This window comes from Oratosquilla oratoria, chromosome 7, assembly GCF_046742065.1.
Source record: "Oratosquilla oratoria isolate Oo_2021 chromosome 7, ASM4674206v1, whole genome shotgun sequence".
In the NCBI taxonomy this organism is placed as follows: domain Eukaryota; kingdom Metazoa; phylum Arthropoda; class Malacostraca; order Stomatopoda; family Squillidae; genus Oratosquilla; species Oratosquilla oratoria.
Window position 1 is genome coordinate 71714887 of NC_134783.1, and position 14186 is coordinate 71729072.

General features: G+C 38.0%; 1 protein-coding gene across 1 annotated transcript in view; it reads left to right on the forward strand.

The window, feature by feature from the left end:
* The window catches only part of LOC143027206 (DDB1- and CUL4-associated factor 8-like), a gene marked incomplete at its 5' end in the record, with an annotated part of 48575 nt that extends 34960 nt beyond the window's left edge, over positions 1–13615 (forward strand). The window contains 5 exon segments of the mRNA XM_076188384.1: positions 461–591; positions 7832–7951; positions 9930–10052; positions 10157–10250; positions 13028–13615. Coding sequence (XP_076044499.1) covers positions 461–591; positions 7832–7951; positions 9930–10052; positions 10157–10250; positions 13028–13059 — 500 coding nt within the window.
* Positions 13616–14186: the final 571 nt, after the last annotated feature.

Consider the following 14186-nt stretch of genomic DNA (forward strand, 5'->3'; position numbering starts at 1 on the left):
ACACTCGCATTTCTCTTCCAATCCCGCCTCACCACCTCCCACACTTGTCTCAGCTTTCCCTGTTACACTTGCTCCTTTTCCTTTTCTTTTAAACAATACCAACACAGAATATGCCTGTCCTCGGATTCAAACTGTCTCAAATACAACCACTACACAGATGACGCAGAGCACTTCGTACTACAATGCCCCACCATAATGTTCCCCAGAAAACAACTCGATATCTCTTCCTTAAGTGACTTATCATCCCACCTGGGAGCTGTTGCCAGTTTCCTGGAGGCTGCAGGTCCTTTGGAAAAGAGACAAGGGAAAACAGATTAATTGATTGTGTATGGTTTATCCATGGTAGCTCCTTATTGTTATCAAGGAATAGCATTTTTCCTCTCATTGTTCAATTTATGTTCTTGATTCTTTTAATGAAAACCAAAATACTAATCATGTAACCTTTCTTTATTTTTAACAGTGAAGGGAGTAAACTTCTTTGGACCTAGCAGTCGTTTTATCATATCTGGTTCTGACTGTGGCAACCTTTTCATTTGGGATCGTGAAACAGAAGCTATAATACATTGCATGCCTGGTGACGACAATGGAGTGGTTAGTGTTATTTTTACTTTCTCGCCTTGTCAGCCATTGGCCATTAGAAAAGGTATTTAAACTGGAGCATATTTTTATTATTGTTATTTTATTTATTTATTTATTTTTATTTTTTATTTATTTATTTCTTTAGATGTTTTGAAAGTAAAATTAGCTCAGGGACATCATACAAGAATGAATAATAGATATGAATAATAGATCAAATTGATCTTTTGTAAATTATCAGATTATATATACATAATTATAATGTACAGGAAAGGAGCTGTGCTCATGCTTTCTCTCTCTCTCATACTCTCTATCTCTGTTTCTGTGCCTGTCTCTGTCTCTCTTTGTCTCCTGATTTTTTTTTTTAATGGATCAAATTTAGCTTTGAATTTGTATTCGGTTTTCAATTGGAATGTCTTCATTTAGACTATCCAGTGAGTCATAATATCAGTACTGTACTGAAAATGTTTCTTGATATTTTGGCATGTACTAGTCCTTTTTCATTTTGTTTCCATGACCTTGTGATGGCCTCCCATTCTGAAGCAAGAGATCAGTTTTGTATTTGTAGATTCTAGTTTTGCATATAAATTTCAAGAAATTGTCTCCCCAAAATTGAATCTACCCTGTCAAGATGATTCATTCATTGGTTCTGTATCTCTTGCCAACTGAATTTCTATCTATATAAGGTCATTCTTTCCTATGGGGTGCATGTACTTTCAAAGATTCAATGATATCACATTCCTTAGGTGCAGGTCATCTTACTCTAATCTTCTACATTTGTGTCACATCTTTTACCCAGTAGGTCATTGTTTTATATATGGTATTATTGATCAATTATCTGTCTATATATTAATAGGTTTCTTCCTCATTATAAGGGAGATAACCTTGGTTTCTTTTACAGCCTTTCTTGCTATCTCTCTGCAATAGCATCTTTTCTGATTCAAATATCCTTAAACTTTTCTTTACTTGCTAGCTTCCAAGACCTGTTAATTACTATTTGTTGTCATTTATGGCTTGAACTTTGTTTTTAATGAATGTGTGCCATATTAAATGTACAGAATCAAACTAGTTATGTCTGCAATTCTATTATGCACATTTGATTCATCTAAGATTATGTATGTAATCTCACCAGTTTGTATGTAATTTCTCCAATTTGCAGTTTGTGTTTCTTTCCTTGTTTTACAGCAATCTGCAGCAGTTTCAAGGCTTACAAATACTTAATCTCCTTAGCAAATTTAACCTCTTCAATACAAGTCAAATTTTCGTATGCACATCAGGTTGCCTGGTATACGGTGATGCATCACAATATGCACATTACAAAATATAAAATTACTGCTGTTGTACTCATTCTCTTTCACCCTGAATGAATCATCACAGAAAACATAACATAAACACATAAGAACATAAGAATGAAGGAGACTGCAAGAGACCATAAGGCCTACACTAGGCAGCTCTGTATCCATAACCACCTGTCATCCCCATCCATAAAGTTGTCTAATCATTTCTTAAAACAACTGATAGTTTCAGCACTTACTACATGGTTACTAAGTTTATTCCATTCGTCGGCCACCCTATTAGTAAACCAATTCTAGCCTATTTCCTTCTTAAATCTAAATTTGTCCAGTCTATAACCATTACTGCGAGTCCTGCCCTGTTGTTTTGATATGATGACCTTGTTTGCTTCACCCTTGTTAAAGCCTTTGATCCACTTAAACACCTCTATTAGATCACCCCACACTCTGCATCTTTCCAAAGAGTGTAAGTTAAGGTGCCTAAGCCTCTCTTCTCAAGGCAAATTTCTGAGTTATGTATCATTTTGGTCATTCTTCTCTGTACTGATTCTGGTGAATTGATATCCATTCTGTAGGACGGAGACCAAAACTGTACCGCATAGTCAAGGATGGGTCTATCGCTAGATAGAGTTTAATAATTACTTCTGCACTTCAATTTGTTACCATCCTAGTAATGAAACCTAATGCTCTGTTAGCTTTATTCCTGGTGCTAATGCACTGTTTCCTGGTTTTAAGGTCCGGACTCACTAGAACTCCCAAGTGTCAATCGCATTCAGTTTTCTCTAAAAGCGTGTTATCTAAGTTGTATCTATTTTCAGGGTTGTGTAGCCCTACATTTAACATGCTACACTTAGAGATATTGAAGTTCATTTGCCATTTCACCAACCATGTGAACAATTTATTAAGATCATCCTGCAGAATCTCTGTGTAGTCTCCTGACCTAATTAGGCATCCTATTTTAGTGTCATCCGCAAACTTACTAACATCACTATTTATCCCATCGTCTAAATCGTTATGTACATAATGAACAACAAGGGACCCAAAACCGAGCCCTGGGGGACCCCACTAGTAACATTGCCCCACCTAGATTTTACTCCATTTATGGTGACCTGCTGTTTTCTGTTACTAATCCAAGCTCTAATCCATTCTAACACTTTTCCTCCTATGCCATGGGCTTTGATTTTACTTATTAGTCTCTGGTGTGGCACATTGTTGAACACTTTGCTAAAGTCAAGGTAAATAACATCATAATTATCATTGTTGTCTGACACCTTATATACTCTAGTGTAAAAGGATAGAAGATTAGTCACACATGATTTACCCTTGGAGAAACCATACTGTGAATCATGAATTAAATTATGTCTTTCGATGTGTTCTCTGAGTCTATTTACTATTACCGATTCAAGCATTTTTCCTGTAACTGATGTCAAACTAATTGGCCTGTAGTTGCAGATAGACAATCTCCCTTATAAATAGGAACAACATTTGCCTGCCTCCAAACAGTAGACACAAAACCAGTGTTTACCGATTTATTAAATATTTCAGTTAACTGGTTGCAGATTTCAAATTTACACTCCTTAAGCATTTTTGGAAAAAACTCGTTTGATCCCGGGGATTTTGTAGCTTTTAAGTCTTTCAATATGCTTGACTACTTCTTTACTAATGCTGATATTAGATAGACTACTTTCTTCATCCCCTCTGAAAATCAGATCGCAGTCAGGTACTTTATCTAACCTCTCATTAGTAAACACCAATAGAGAATAATTGTTAAACTCCTCACTTATTTTTTCCTCCGATTCTATCATGACATTTTCATCATTTTTAATTGGTATTCTTTCTTTATTTTTTGTTCTATAGAGATAAAAGAAACCCTTTGGGTTGGATCTTGATTGACTGCCAACCTTAATTTCATAATTACTTTTCGCTATATGTGTATTCCTTTTAACCAGCTTTGCCATTTCATTATATCTTGATCTAAGGTGTGGTTCCCCGTTTTTTAGTTTTACATAAAGTCTTCTTTTCATTCCGATTTCATGTTTCAATCTGTCCGTCATCCACTTGGGAGTATTACTATTTTTCTGTATTGACTTCTGGGGGATAAATGTATTTTGTGCATTAATAATTATAATTAGATCAGTTAGATTGCTATACATTTCATCCAAATTGCTGACCTGTCTGTTGAGCCCCCGCCCCCAAGTGACCTGACCCAAGGTATGCATATTACCCTCTGTGACCCAACCCCTGGTCATGACCTGACCCCTGGTCAAGTACTGAGACCTGACCCTGTCGATAATGTCCAAAGCATCCGTAAAGTCCATATAATATTTTATATTCAATTTCAAATAGGTTTTTATATTGTCAAAGTTTGCTCTCCTGAAGTTTGGTACTTGGACGTTATTCATACTTTTTAATTCCTCCCAAAGAATATTAAATCTTATTTCTTGATGATTGCTAGAGCCTAGACTATCTCCCACTTTTACGTTGCTCATTAGGTGCTCACTATTAGTTAAAAGTAAGTCCAGAGTATTTTCTCCCCTTGTAGGATAGGTAATCACTTGTTTTAGGAAATTATCCTGCACCACATCTAGGAATTTCTTCTTTTCCAGATCTATTAAAGTTTCCCTGTCAAACACCATATGAGGACAGAGCTTTTATTTGTATGACATTTCGCTTATTACAGCTTTTTCAAGTACTTTTTGGTACTTGAAAAAGCTGTAATAAGCGAAACGTCATTTGAATAAAGGCTCCGTCCTCATATGGTGTTTAATTTGTCAGTCTTGTCGGCAACTGCTACTTTCATGAAAATTCCCCAGTCAATGTTTCTATAATTAAAATCTCCCATGATCACAACATTTTTGTACTGGGATGCTCTGTGAATTTCATGAATCAGGGGATCATTCTGCTCAAAGCTGAGGTTAGGAGGTCTATACAAGACACCAATAATAATTTTCTTATTTTTGCCTATAATCTCTACCCAAATAGATTCCGTACAGTCCTCTTCCTTAATCGAATTGTTGATAATACAGTTTATTGTATTTTTAACGAACAGTGCTACACTTCCCCCACTCCTGCCAACCCTATCCTTGTGAAAAAACTTATATCCTTCTATTTCGATTTCAGCCATGTTGATCCAGGATTCAGTAATAGCTATAATATCAAAATTCTCTACACATCGTTTACCTCGCAGCAAATCAATCTTGTTAATTATGCTCCTGCTATTTGTATAGTAAACTTTAAGTTTATCTTTCCTCCACCTGCTTTGGTGATTCTTTTCACAATCCCTCTATAAGTCGTTTCTATTGCCTAAACTATATTCCGATACTTCCCCCCCTACTCCCACGTAATCTACTCGAAAAAACCCTGTAGGATGCCTACTTCTCGCTCAAGGGATTCAGCAAGGAGCCGAAATCCTCTGGGCGACAAGTGCACCCCGTCCCTTGTAAATAGATGATTTTTACCGTAAAAGCAGTCCCAGTTGTCGACAAATGCCCATCCATTGGCCTTACAATGTTTTGCCAGGCCGCAAGCCTGTTCACAGAATACGGAGGTCAGTAACAACTACAAAATAAATATAATCAGAAAGTCAACATCGGCATCCTCATATACCCCACTTGCATCTCATGATGCATACACAGGCATCATTGTATTCAAGAGGTTAATGTAATGTGGAAGTTAGTTCCATTATTTGCTTCTATTTCTAGATCCTATATCTGTTTTATCATGCATGTTTTCTTGAGTTGGTGATGTAGTATTGTTTCAGTTGTTTTGATTAAACATAACTACTTCAGTTGCCTGAAGTGTTCCTTTGTACCTTAGACTTGGTATATGTGTCCCATGAAGGCCATACAATCTTCTTTTTAGGAGCAGCATCTGAACCCTTCTCTTGACTGCCTCTGCTTGTTACAGAAGATGACTAAATGGGATGGACTGAGGGGAATAGGAGTTCCCCTCTGTAAGTTTCTCCTACTAATAGTAAAGGCAAAGGAGGGTCTATGAAGAATACTTCAAATAGAACCCTATTAGTTGGGTCTTTGAATATGTGATCATGGAACAAGTGAGAGCAAAAAAAGGAGATAGGTGATATGTTTGAGAGAAGAATGATGGATGTGTTAGCATTGAAGGAAACCAAACAGAGAGGAAATTATAAGTTTTAGTGGGAATGTGGCAGGTGAGTTGGTACAGTGTTATTTCTTTTGGTAAGTGGTGAGACATGTGAGAGTGTGGTTGAATGGAACTCCTCAGTAATAATTATCACTGATTACACATTGGGTAAAAATGAGACTAGTTGGGGAAGTATAGGTGTTTATGTGTGGCCCAAGTAGTAAGAAAAGTTATGTAGAGAAGAGATTTGGAATTATTTGAATAAGTGTGTGGAAAGTTTTGGAAGAAATGTGTATATCTTGGTGTTGGGTGATCTGATTGCTTGAATGAGAGATGAAACATTAAATGGAATGATAGGGAAGTGTGTATGCTGGGGGAGCAAGAACACAGGGTGTTGAAGTTGTGTTGATGGAAAGGTGATGATCATGAATTCCATACATACATACAAGCATAAACCAAGGGCTTTTCTCAACCTTACAAGAGAGGTACCCAAAGTCAAACCCACTACCACCCATTTTATCCCCACATACTTCTCTCCCATTCACCACCCCTCCATTCCTCTTTTCTTGGTTCTTCTTGGATGATGGGTTATCCTTGCATTTCACCCACCACCCTGGGTCAGAAGCAAAGCAACAAGACGCAGCACATCCACAGCATGGCTGCCTCATTTAATCAGCAACCCCCCTCTCTGTCCCTTCAATCTTGAAATCTTGAATTTTACTTAGTGGAAAACCCACAGCCCCATGGTAATTGGCAGTGGTCCTTAGGAACTCCCACAAATCTCTTTGGGAAGAAACTTTGGACAGTCATCTTTGTTGTATCAGTGTGGGACATTTTCTATATTACCAACTGAAAGTTGTAGAGAGAGGAAAGTAGTTATGGCTGTCGGCTCTCCATGCATTAAAAAGTGTAAGAAATGAAGCTGAATTTGTTAAGAGATTATAGATCCAGTCCATAGATTGAGTGTCAGCCCTCAGGGCTGCATCATGTGATGGAGGTTAGGGGGTTGACAGGTTTTGAAAATGGGCAGTTGCCCTATCTATCTTGGAGAACCACCACATGAAGGTACCCATCATTGGACCCTGTACCTGTAGTGCTATATGGAGTAAATATATGAAATATAAGGGAAGTAGAAAGGGAAAGACTGTTTTTGAGACGAGATGATTGAGAAATATGAGCTTTTATGAGAGTGGACGGTATCAAAGTGAAGGTGAGGCAAGTAGTGGCATGAAAGCTGTTGGATAGGGTGGATCAGAGTACTGAGGTGAGGTGGTTTGGTCATGTAGAAAGAAGGAAATGGGAAAAACTAGCAAAAAGAGCGTAGAAAGTAAAGTGGATGGAATAAACTTGAGAGAATGGCCAAGAATGGAGAGGGATAGATGGGATGGAGAGGGTTTTGAGTGCATCTGATGCATCCTTTGAGTAAGGTTGTGAGTACAAAAGATGGGAGTGATCACAAGGAGATTGATAATGGATGAAGATATGCTGTAGCATGAAAGGATGTTCTAACCTTATATGCATCATGATTTATTTACGAGTGGCTGGGGAAGGGGCTTAACATATAGTGAAGCACTAAGGGTAAACCAGTTCTAGCTGTTGAGTCCTGTTGAGGAAGAGGTGTACTATGTTACTTTTGATCAAGGCACTGTGGCTTGGGACAGGACAACCCTTCATCCCTGAAGTACTAAGGTGGGAGGGATGGTTGAAAAGGTTTAATTTGTTTGAGGGTGTGTGCTTTGGCATGGCCAGCCCCCATGTAAGGGAGAAAGGCCTCTTGATATGTGAAGATAGTACCTGAACCCTCTTCTTTATCCTTGTCTTCCAAACATGCAGTTGAATTTAAAGCAGTATTTTTATTTCAGGTAAATGTATTAGAACCCCATCCCCATATTCCTGTACTTGCCACTAGTGGACTGGATGATGATATTAAGATCTGGATACCAACTTGTAAAACTGATCCACCGCTTAAAGATCTACATAAGGTATGCTTGATGTGTTAATGCTCTGGCTTAGTAGTGTGGAATTAACTGTTAGATAAAAATAAAGATGGACAACACAGAGGCTACCTCACCCTTCTCCAGCAAAGACAGAAAATGTCATCAAAAAACAATACTCGCATTCAAAAGCTGTGGACGAGATACCAACCTACCACCTTGAAACATCTGGTTTATGTTGCAATAAAGCTCTGACTGTCTTCAACCACTCCTGGTTGCACATTGGCATCCCAACAATTTGAATGCACACATAATCCCCATCCTGAAACTAAACAAACTGTTATAGAACCCAACATCCTATAGACCCGTCTCTCCCCCATTTACCATATCAAAACTGATGGAAAGATTGATCTTAAAAAGAATCAAAACATGCTTCTACCTCATTAAATCAATATAGATTAAAAGAAAGCCACTCCACAATATACTGTTGATAAAACTCACCCAAGAAGTGCTGGAAGGCTTCAACAGAAAGTGCCACCAGATAGAACAGTATATAATGCTGGCAATAGATATGAATAAGGAATTTGACACAATTCATAGACATGTCCTGTCAAAGATCATGGAAACTAAAATGCATAATGATAACAATAAGTGGTTGACAAACTTCCTAGTAGTCTGGGAAGGCAGAGTATCTCAGAATAACCCTCTGATAATAATAAAAAAACTGAACAATTAGTTCCCCATAGAGCAATATTGTAATCAGTGCTGTATAACCTATTGGTAATGATTTCCTCTCTCCCAGACCTAGAGCACAACATCAAAGCTCTTGTATATGCAAATGACCTAACAATGAAAATTCAATACCATAAAGTAACAGCTGGAAAAACAAGTTTACCTCAGTGAGCTAGATCTCTGGTTGACACAAAACAGAATGTCTCAATTTTCTCGAGCCTTTGATGCTGGTGCCTTCCTTTCCATGAATATAAGAATCATCCAACAGATAGATTAAATGATCAATCTCTCCCACAGGTCAAAAAACAGAAAATACTTTGCCTCACATTTGATATAGTCATCATCCCTCACATTTAATACAGTGATCATCCCTCACATTTAAGACCTTTTAATGAAGGCAAATAAGAAACTAAACATACATAGAGGTATAGCTGGCAAAGAATTTGGGGAGCAGAAAGAAATACTTGTCACTTTATATAAACACCTTATAAGAACTGTGTGTAAATATGCATCCTCAGCATGGTATCCAATAAATAAGAAAATACTGACATCCTACAAACAATACAATTTGAAACAAGGCATTAAGAATAATAACCAGCTGCACTAAAGCAACACTGATATAATGTCTACATTAAGAAGCTAAAATCCTTTCTAGTTAGCAGCACATAGAAATGATGTTACAGACATATGTAAGAGTTTTCAAATCTGTTCACACCTTACACCACATCACATCACTTAGCCCACCAAATATGACATAAAACCAACTCCAGCAATATTCTGTTCAAACATTGACAAAAAGCTATGTTCATTAACCCACATTACATCCATACAAAACAACATTCACATTCAGATCATGAAACAAGCAATTCACAACAGAATGCCAAATTCTATACTTCACCATTCTTCAGAAATCAATCCAGCAGAGATAGCATCTCTAAGACAAACAAAAATTACATTGGCATACCCATGTTTAGGTCCTCACTTCACATTAAAATAGTACCAACATAGAATCAGCCTTATTGCCCCAGATGCATCCACACAGGACACAAAGCACCTTATACTACACTGCTCTACATTCACTCTTTCCAGACAACAACACAAAATCTTATTACTGAGTGGTTGGCTGAACTGGTGGCCTGTGGCCATTTTCCAGGGCACCTTTGATCTCTGAAAGAGAACCAGGGTAATGGATTGATTAATTGAGTCTTAGGTCCATAATATCACACTTTATGATGTAGTTTTGTTCTCAGTGAGGAGAATTGATTTGACTAAAAAGTATATATTGTTTCAACAGACAATTCGAGTAAATTTGAAGACAAGGCACACAGAACGACAGGCTGAGTTCTCTGGACTGGATACTCATGTGCTTATGGTGCTGTGGAATCAGATACGACATGCTGACCGATCAAGAAGACGGGCAAGTTTCCACATGTGTTGATTGTGTGTGTTTGCTATATTCCATGGTGGACTGAAAGATAATGTCTATTTGTAGTTGACATAATCTCCCTAATACCATTTCAGCAACCAGCACCAGAAGGAGACAGCGGGGATGGTGGTGATTCATCAAGTGAGGACAGTGGCAATGATGACAGTGATGATTCAGACACATTGCCAGGTGTTCAGTGTGCAACAAATTAAGTGGGTTTTGTAATGAAAAACTATTGTCTTGAATTTTTGTATATGCATTAATATGTAAGAATACCTTAAGTATTCAGCAATTTTTGTTGCACAATTTTTGTGGCAGGTATGATAGGTATTACTAGGCTGGATAAAGTGAGAAATGAGGATGTGAGGAGGAGAATAGGGGTGGAAAGGGAGTTGGGAGATAAGGTTGATGAAAGAGTATTGGGATCATTTGCATGCATGGAAAGAATGAGTGAAGAAAGATTATTAAAAGAGGTGTGGAAGGAGTGAACATGAGGGGATGACCAAGGATGAGATGGATGGATGGGGTAAAAGGGGCATTGGGAAAGAAGGGAATGTCTGTTGAGGAAGGATGGGAGAGGACAGAAGATAGGGGTGAATGGAGAATGGTTGTGTATGGATAATGTGAGGGAGTATGTGTGAAAAATAAATTGACACAGCCTGAAGGGATTTCTCCCCATCTTCTCCATTTCTGCATGAGGGGATGGAGAGGGGTAGTCACTGATTTAAAGAAGTGGCCTTGCTGTGGATGTGCTGTATCTTGCGACACTGCTTCTGACCCAGGGCAGTGGGTGAGAGACAGGAATGACCTGTCATCCAGGAGGAGCCAAGATAAGAGGGAGGGAAGGGGGTGGATGGGAGTAGAGTATGTGGGGATGGAATGAGTGGGAGTGGTTTTTATGCCTTTGCTTTTTGGCTACCTCCTTTGTAAGGGGAAAAAAGCCTTTGGTATATGTATGTATGACCACATCTTATAACAGTAAAGCCTGTATGCCAATGTGATTCTTGTCTGGTGTGGGAGGGTTTTCTCTTTGGGGCTATCTTGAGGATTTATATCTTGGGGTTGGTTTTGTAGTATTGAATTTGGCAGTCTTTACTGAAGTCATATCCAGATAATTATCTAGATGTGACTTTGTTTCTCTGTGGATGTTTTATGTGGTTTAGGTGGTAGGTTATGGTAGATGTTTGAGTAATATGGTGGTGTGTAGTTTTTTTTTTTTTTTTTTTTTTTTTTTATAGCATTCTCTTGGCAGAACTTAAGATATAGTGTGAAGGATGTGCGTTGTTAAGGGTGTTCCTGCCAGTTTTATATGATATTCTAATGGAAGGATTTTGTTTCTGAGTGCAGGTGTCCTGATTGCTGGGAACCATGTTATACAGTTGCATTCTAATGTGGTTTTTATGAATTGCCCATAAGTTATTAGATTTTCTTTTTGTTTTCCAATGGAAGGATTTAGTGATTCACTTCACTATATATATATATATATATATATATATATATATAAAATGTGTCTATATGTCTATATATATCTATATATATAATATATATATATATATATATATATAAAATGTGTGTATATGTATATACATATATACATGTATATATATATATATATATACATATATACATATATACATATATATATATATATATATATATATATATATATTTTTTTTTTATGGGGTGAACAGTGTTACTGTTGATTTCTGAGTTGGGTTATTGTCAAGTCATCTGCATATGATTAAGTGATGTGGCCTTGCTGTGGATGTACTGTGTCTTGCTACATTGCTTCTGACCTATGGCAGTTGGTGGGATAAAGGGATGACCTGTTATCTAGGAAGAGCTAAGATGAAAGGGAGGAAAGGGTGGTAGAGGATAGTGGAATGGGTGGAAGGTAACCTTTGACTTGACCACCCCCCTTGTAAGAGGGAAAAAACTCTTTGCATATACATACATACATATACCAAGGCTTCTTCCCCCTTACAAGGGAGGTAGCCAAAAAGGGAAAGGCACAAAATCACTTCCACCCATTCCATCCCTGAATACACTCCACACCCCTCCACCCTCCCTCTTATCTGAGCACCTCCTGGATGACGGGTCATCCCTGCACCTTGTCCACTGCCCTGGGTCAGAAGCAGTGTCGCAAGACACAGCACATCCACAGCAAGGCCGCTTCATTAAATCGGCGACCCCCCCTCTCCGTCCCCCCATTGCATAAATAGAGAGGATGGGGAGAAATCCCTTTGGGCTGCGTCAAATTTTGCTCACACATACTACCGTCCCCTCTTCACCCCATCCATCCACCTCATCCTAGGACGTCCCCTCATGTTCACTCCCTCCACATCTGCCTTCCACATCTGCCTCCACATCTGCCTTCCATACCTCTTCACTCATTCTTTCCATGTGTCCAAACCATCCTAATATTCTTTCATCAACCCTATCTCCCAGCTCCTTTTCCACCCCTGTTCTCCTCCTCACCTCCTCATTTCTCACTCTATCTAGCCTAGTAACCCCCATCATACTTCTCAGACACCTCATCTCAGACACCTCCTTCTCTCTTCCTCTCTTATGTTCCACTTGGCATATAGATAAATATATCTGCATATGAAAGAACATTTGTGTTCAGTTCTGGTTTAGGAGTTCGTAGATCACTCATTTAGAGGTCAGTAGTGGAGAAAGTATCATTCCTCAAGAGGCTCCATTGTATAGTTTTCTTATACATGATATGTGGTTGTTTTGCGTCATAGTGAAGAGTGAAGAAGGAAGTGAAGAGTTGTGAAGAGGAAAAAGAGAAAAAGCTTATTAATGTTAGAAAACTGAAGAAGGATGAGATTGCAACAGAACAAGGGATGGATGGGCTAAAAGTAGGATGAATAGAGGTAGAAACTGGAGAAGTGAAAGGAGAATGGGAGAAGTTAAAAAAGAAAATTCTTCACACCTAGATACTAATTCTCTTTTTTTTCCAGATTTTTTTACTGCTATCAACCGAAGAACTTGAAGAAACAATAGATTCAGTGGTTTGACAGCATAAAGACTTAATAGTGGTTCCTACTGTCTCAATTTCAGTGAAAATGATATTCAGTGATGTAGCTTTGACTTCAGTGCTCAACAAAGACATGAAAATAAGTCATGTTAGGGTGTTTTTTTTTTTTGTTTTTTGTTTTTTTTATTATATCACAAGGTTTGTCTTATTTTGAATTGTGATTTATATGTTTGTACCTTTATCCAGATATTCAGTAATGCCTACACATAAAGCTTTTATAGGCTTACAAAGAGTGTTCCCATTGATCAAGTTTTGAGATGGGTTGGTATGTGAATGATACATATGATTTTTCATTAATTGTGTGTGTGTATATATATAGTGTTGCTACTTGTGGTGGAGGTCAAGGTGATGGCAGATCGAACCTTGCTGCCAGCAAACTGGATCAAGGACATGGTTCATTAAATACCATGCTACAAAGTCCTCTGTAAGGGGCACTATCCTAGCCTCCTGATAGGGGAAGTTTGTGATGTTAAACTAAATGATCACATTATATATATATATATATATATATATATTTATTATATATATATATATATATATACACACATATGTATATATATATGTATATCTGATATATATATGTATATATGTATATATGATATATATAATATATATATATATATATATATATTATATATGTATATGCACACACACAATCTTCCCAACATTATTTATGGTCCCACCTGGAGGCTGTTATTGGTTTCCTGAAGGCCACAGGTCTGCAAGAGACCATGGGTAACATTTCATATATCCACGCACACACACACACACACACACACACACACACACACACACACACACACACACACACACGTGTGCACATGCTCACATGCATACTCTCATACACACACACACACACACACACATGATGGTGCAGTGGTAGAGTTCCCGGCTGACACTATGGAGGTGTGGGTTCAAATCCTGCCCAGGGGCTGAAATAATTTCAGTAATGCTGCACTGCAAATTGTTACTTCAACTCTTATGAGTGGAGAGTTGGGTGTGTGTGTGTATGTGTAAGGTCACAGCATTACCCTTAGATTGGTCATATATAAGCTCTGAGCTCTCTTTTGGTGGGAAATAGC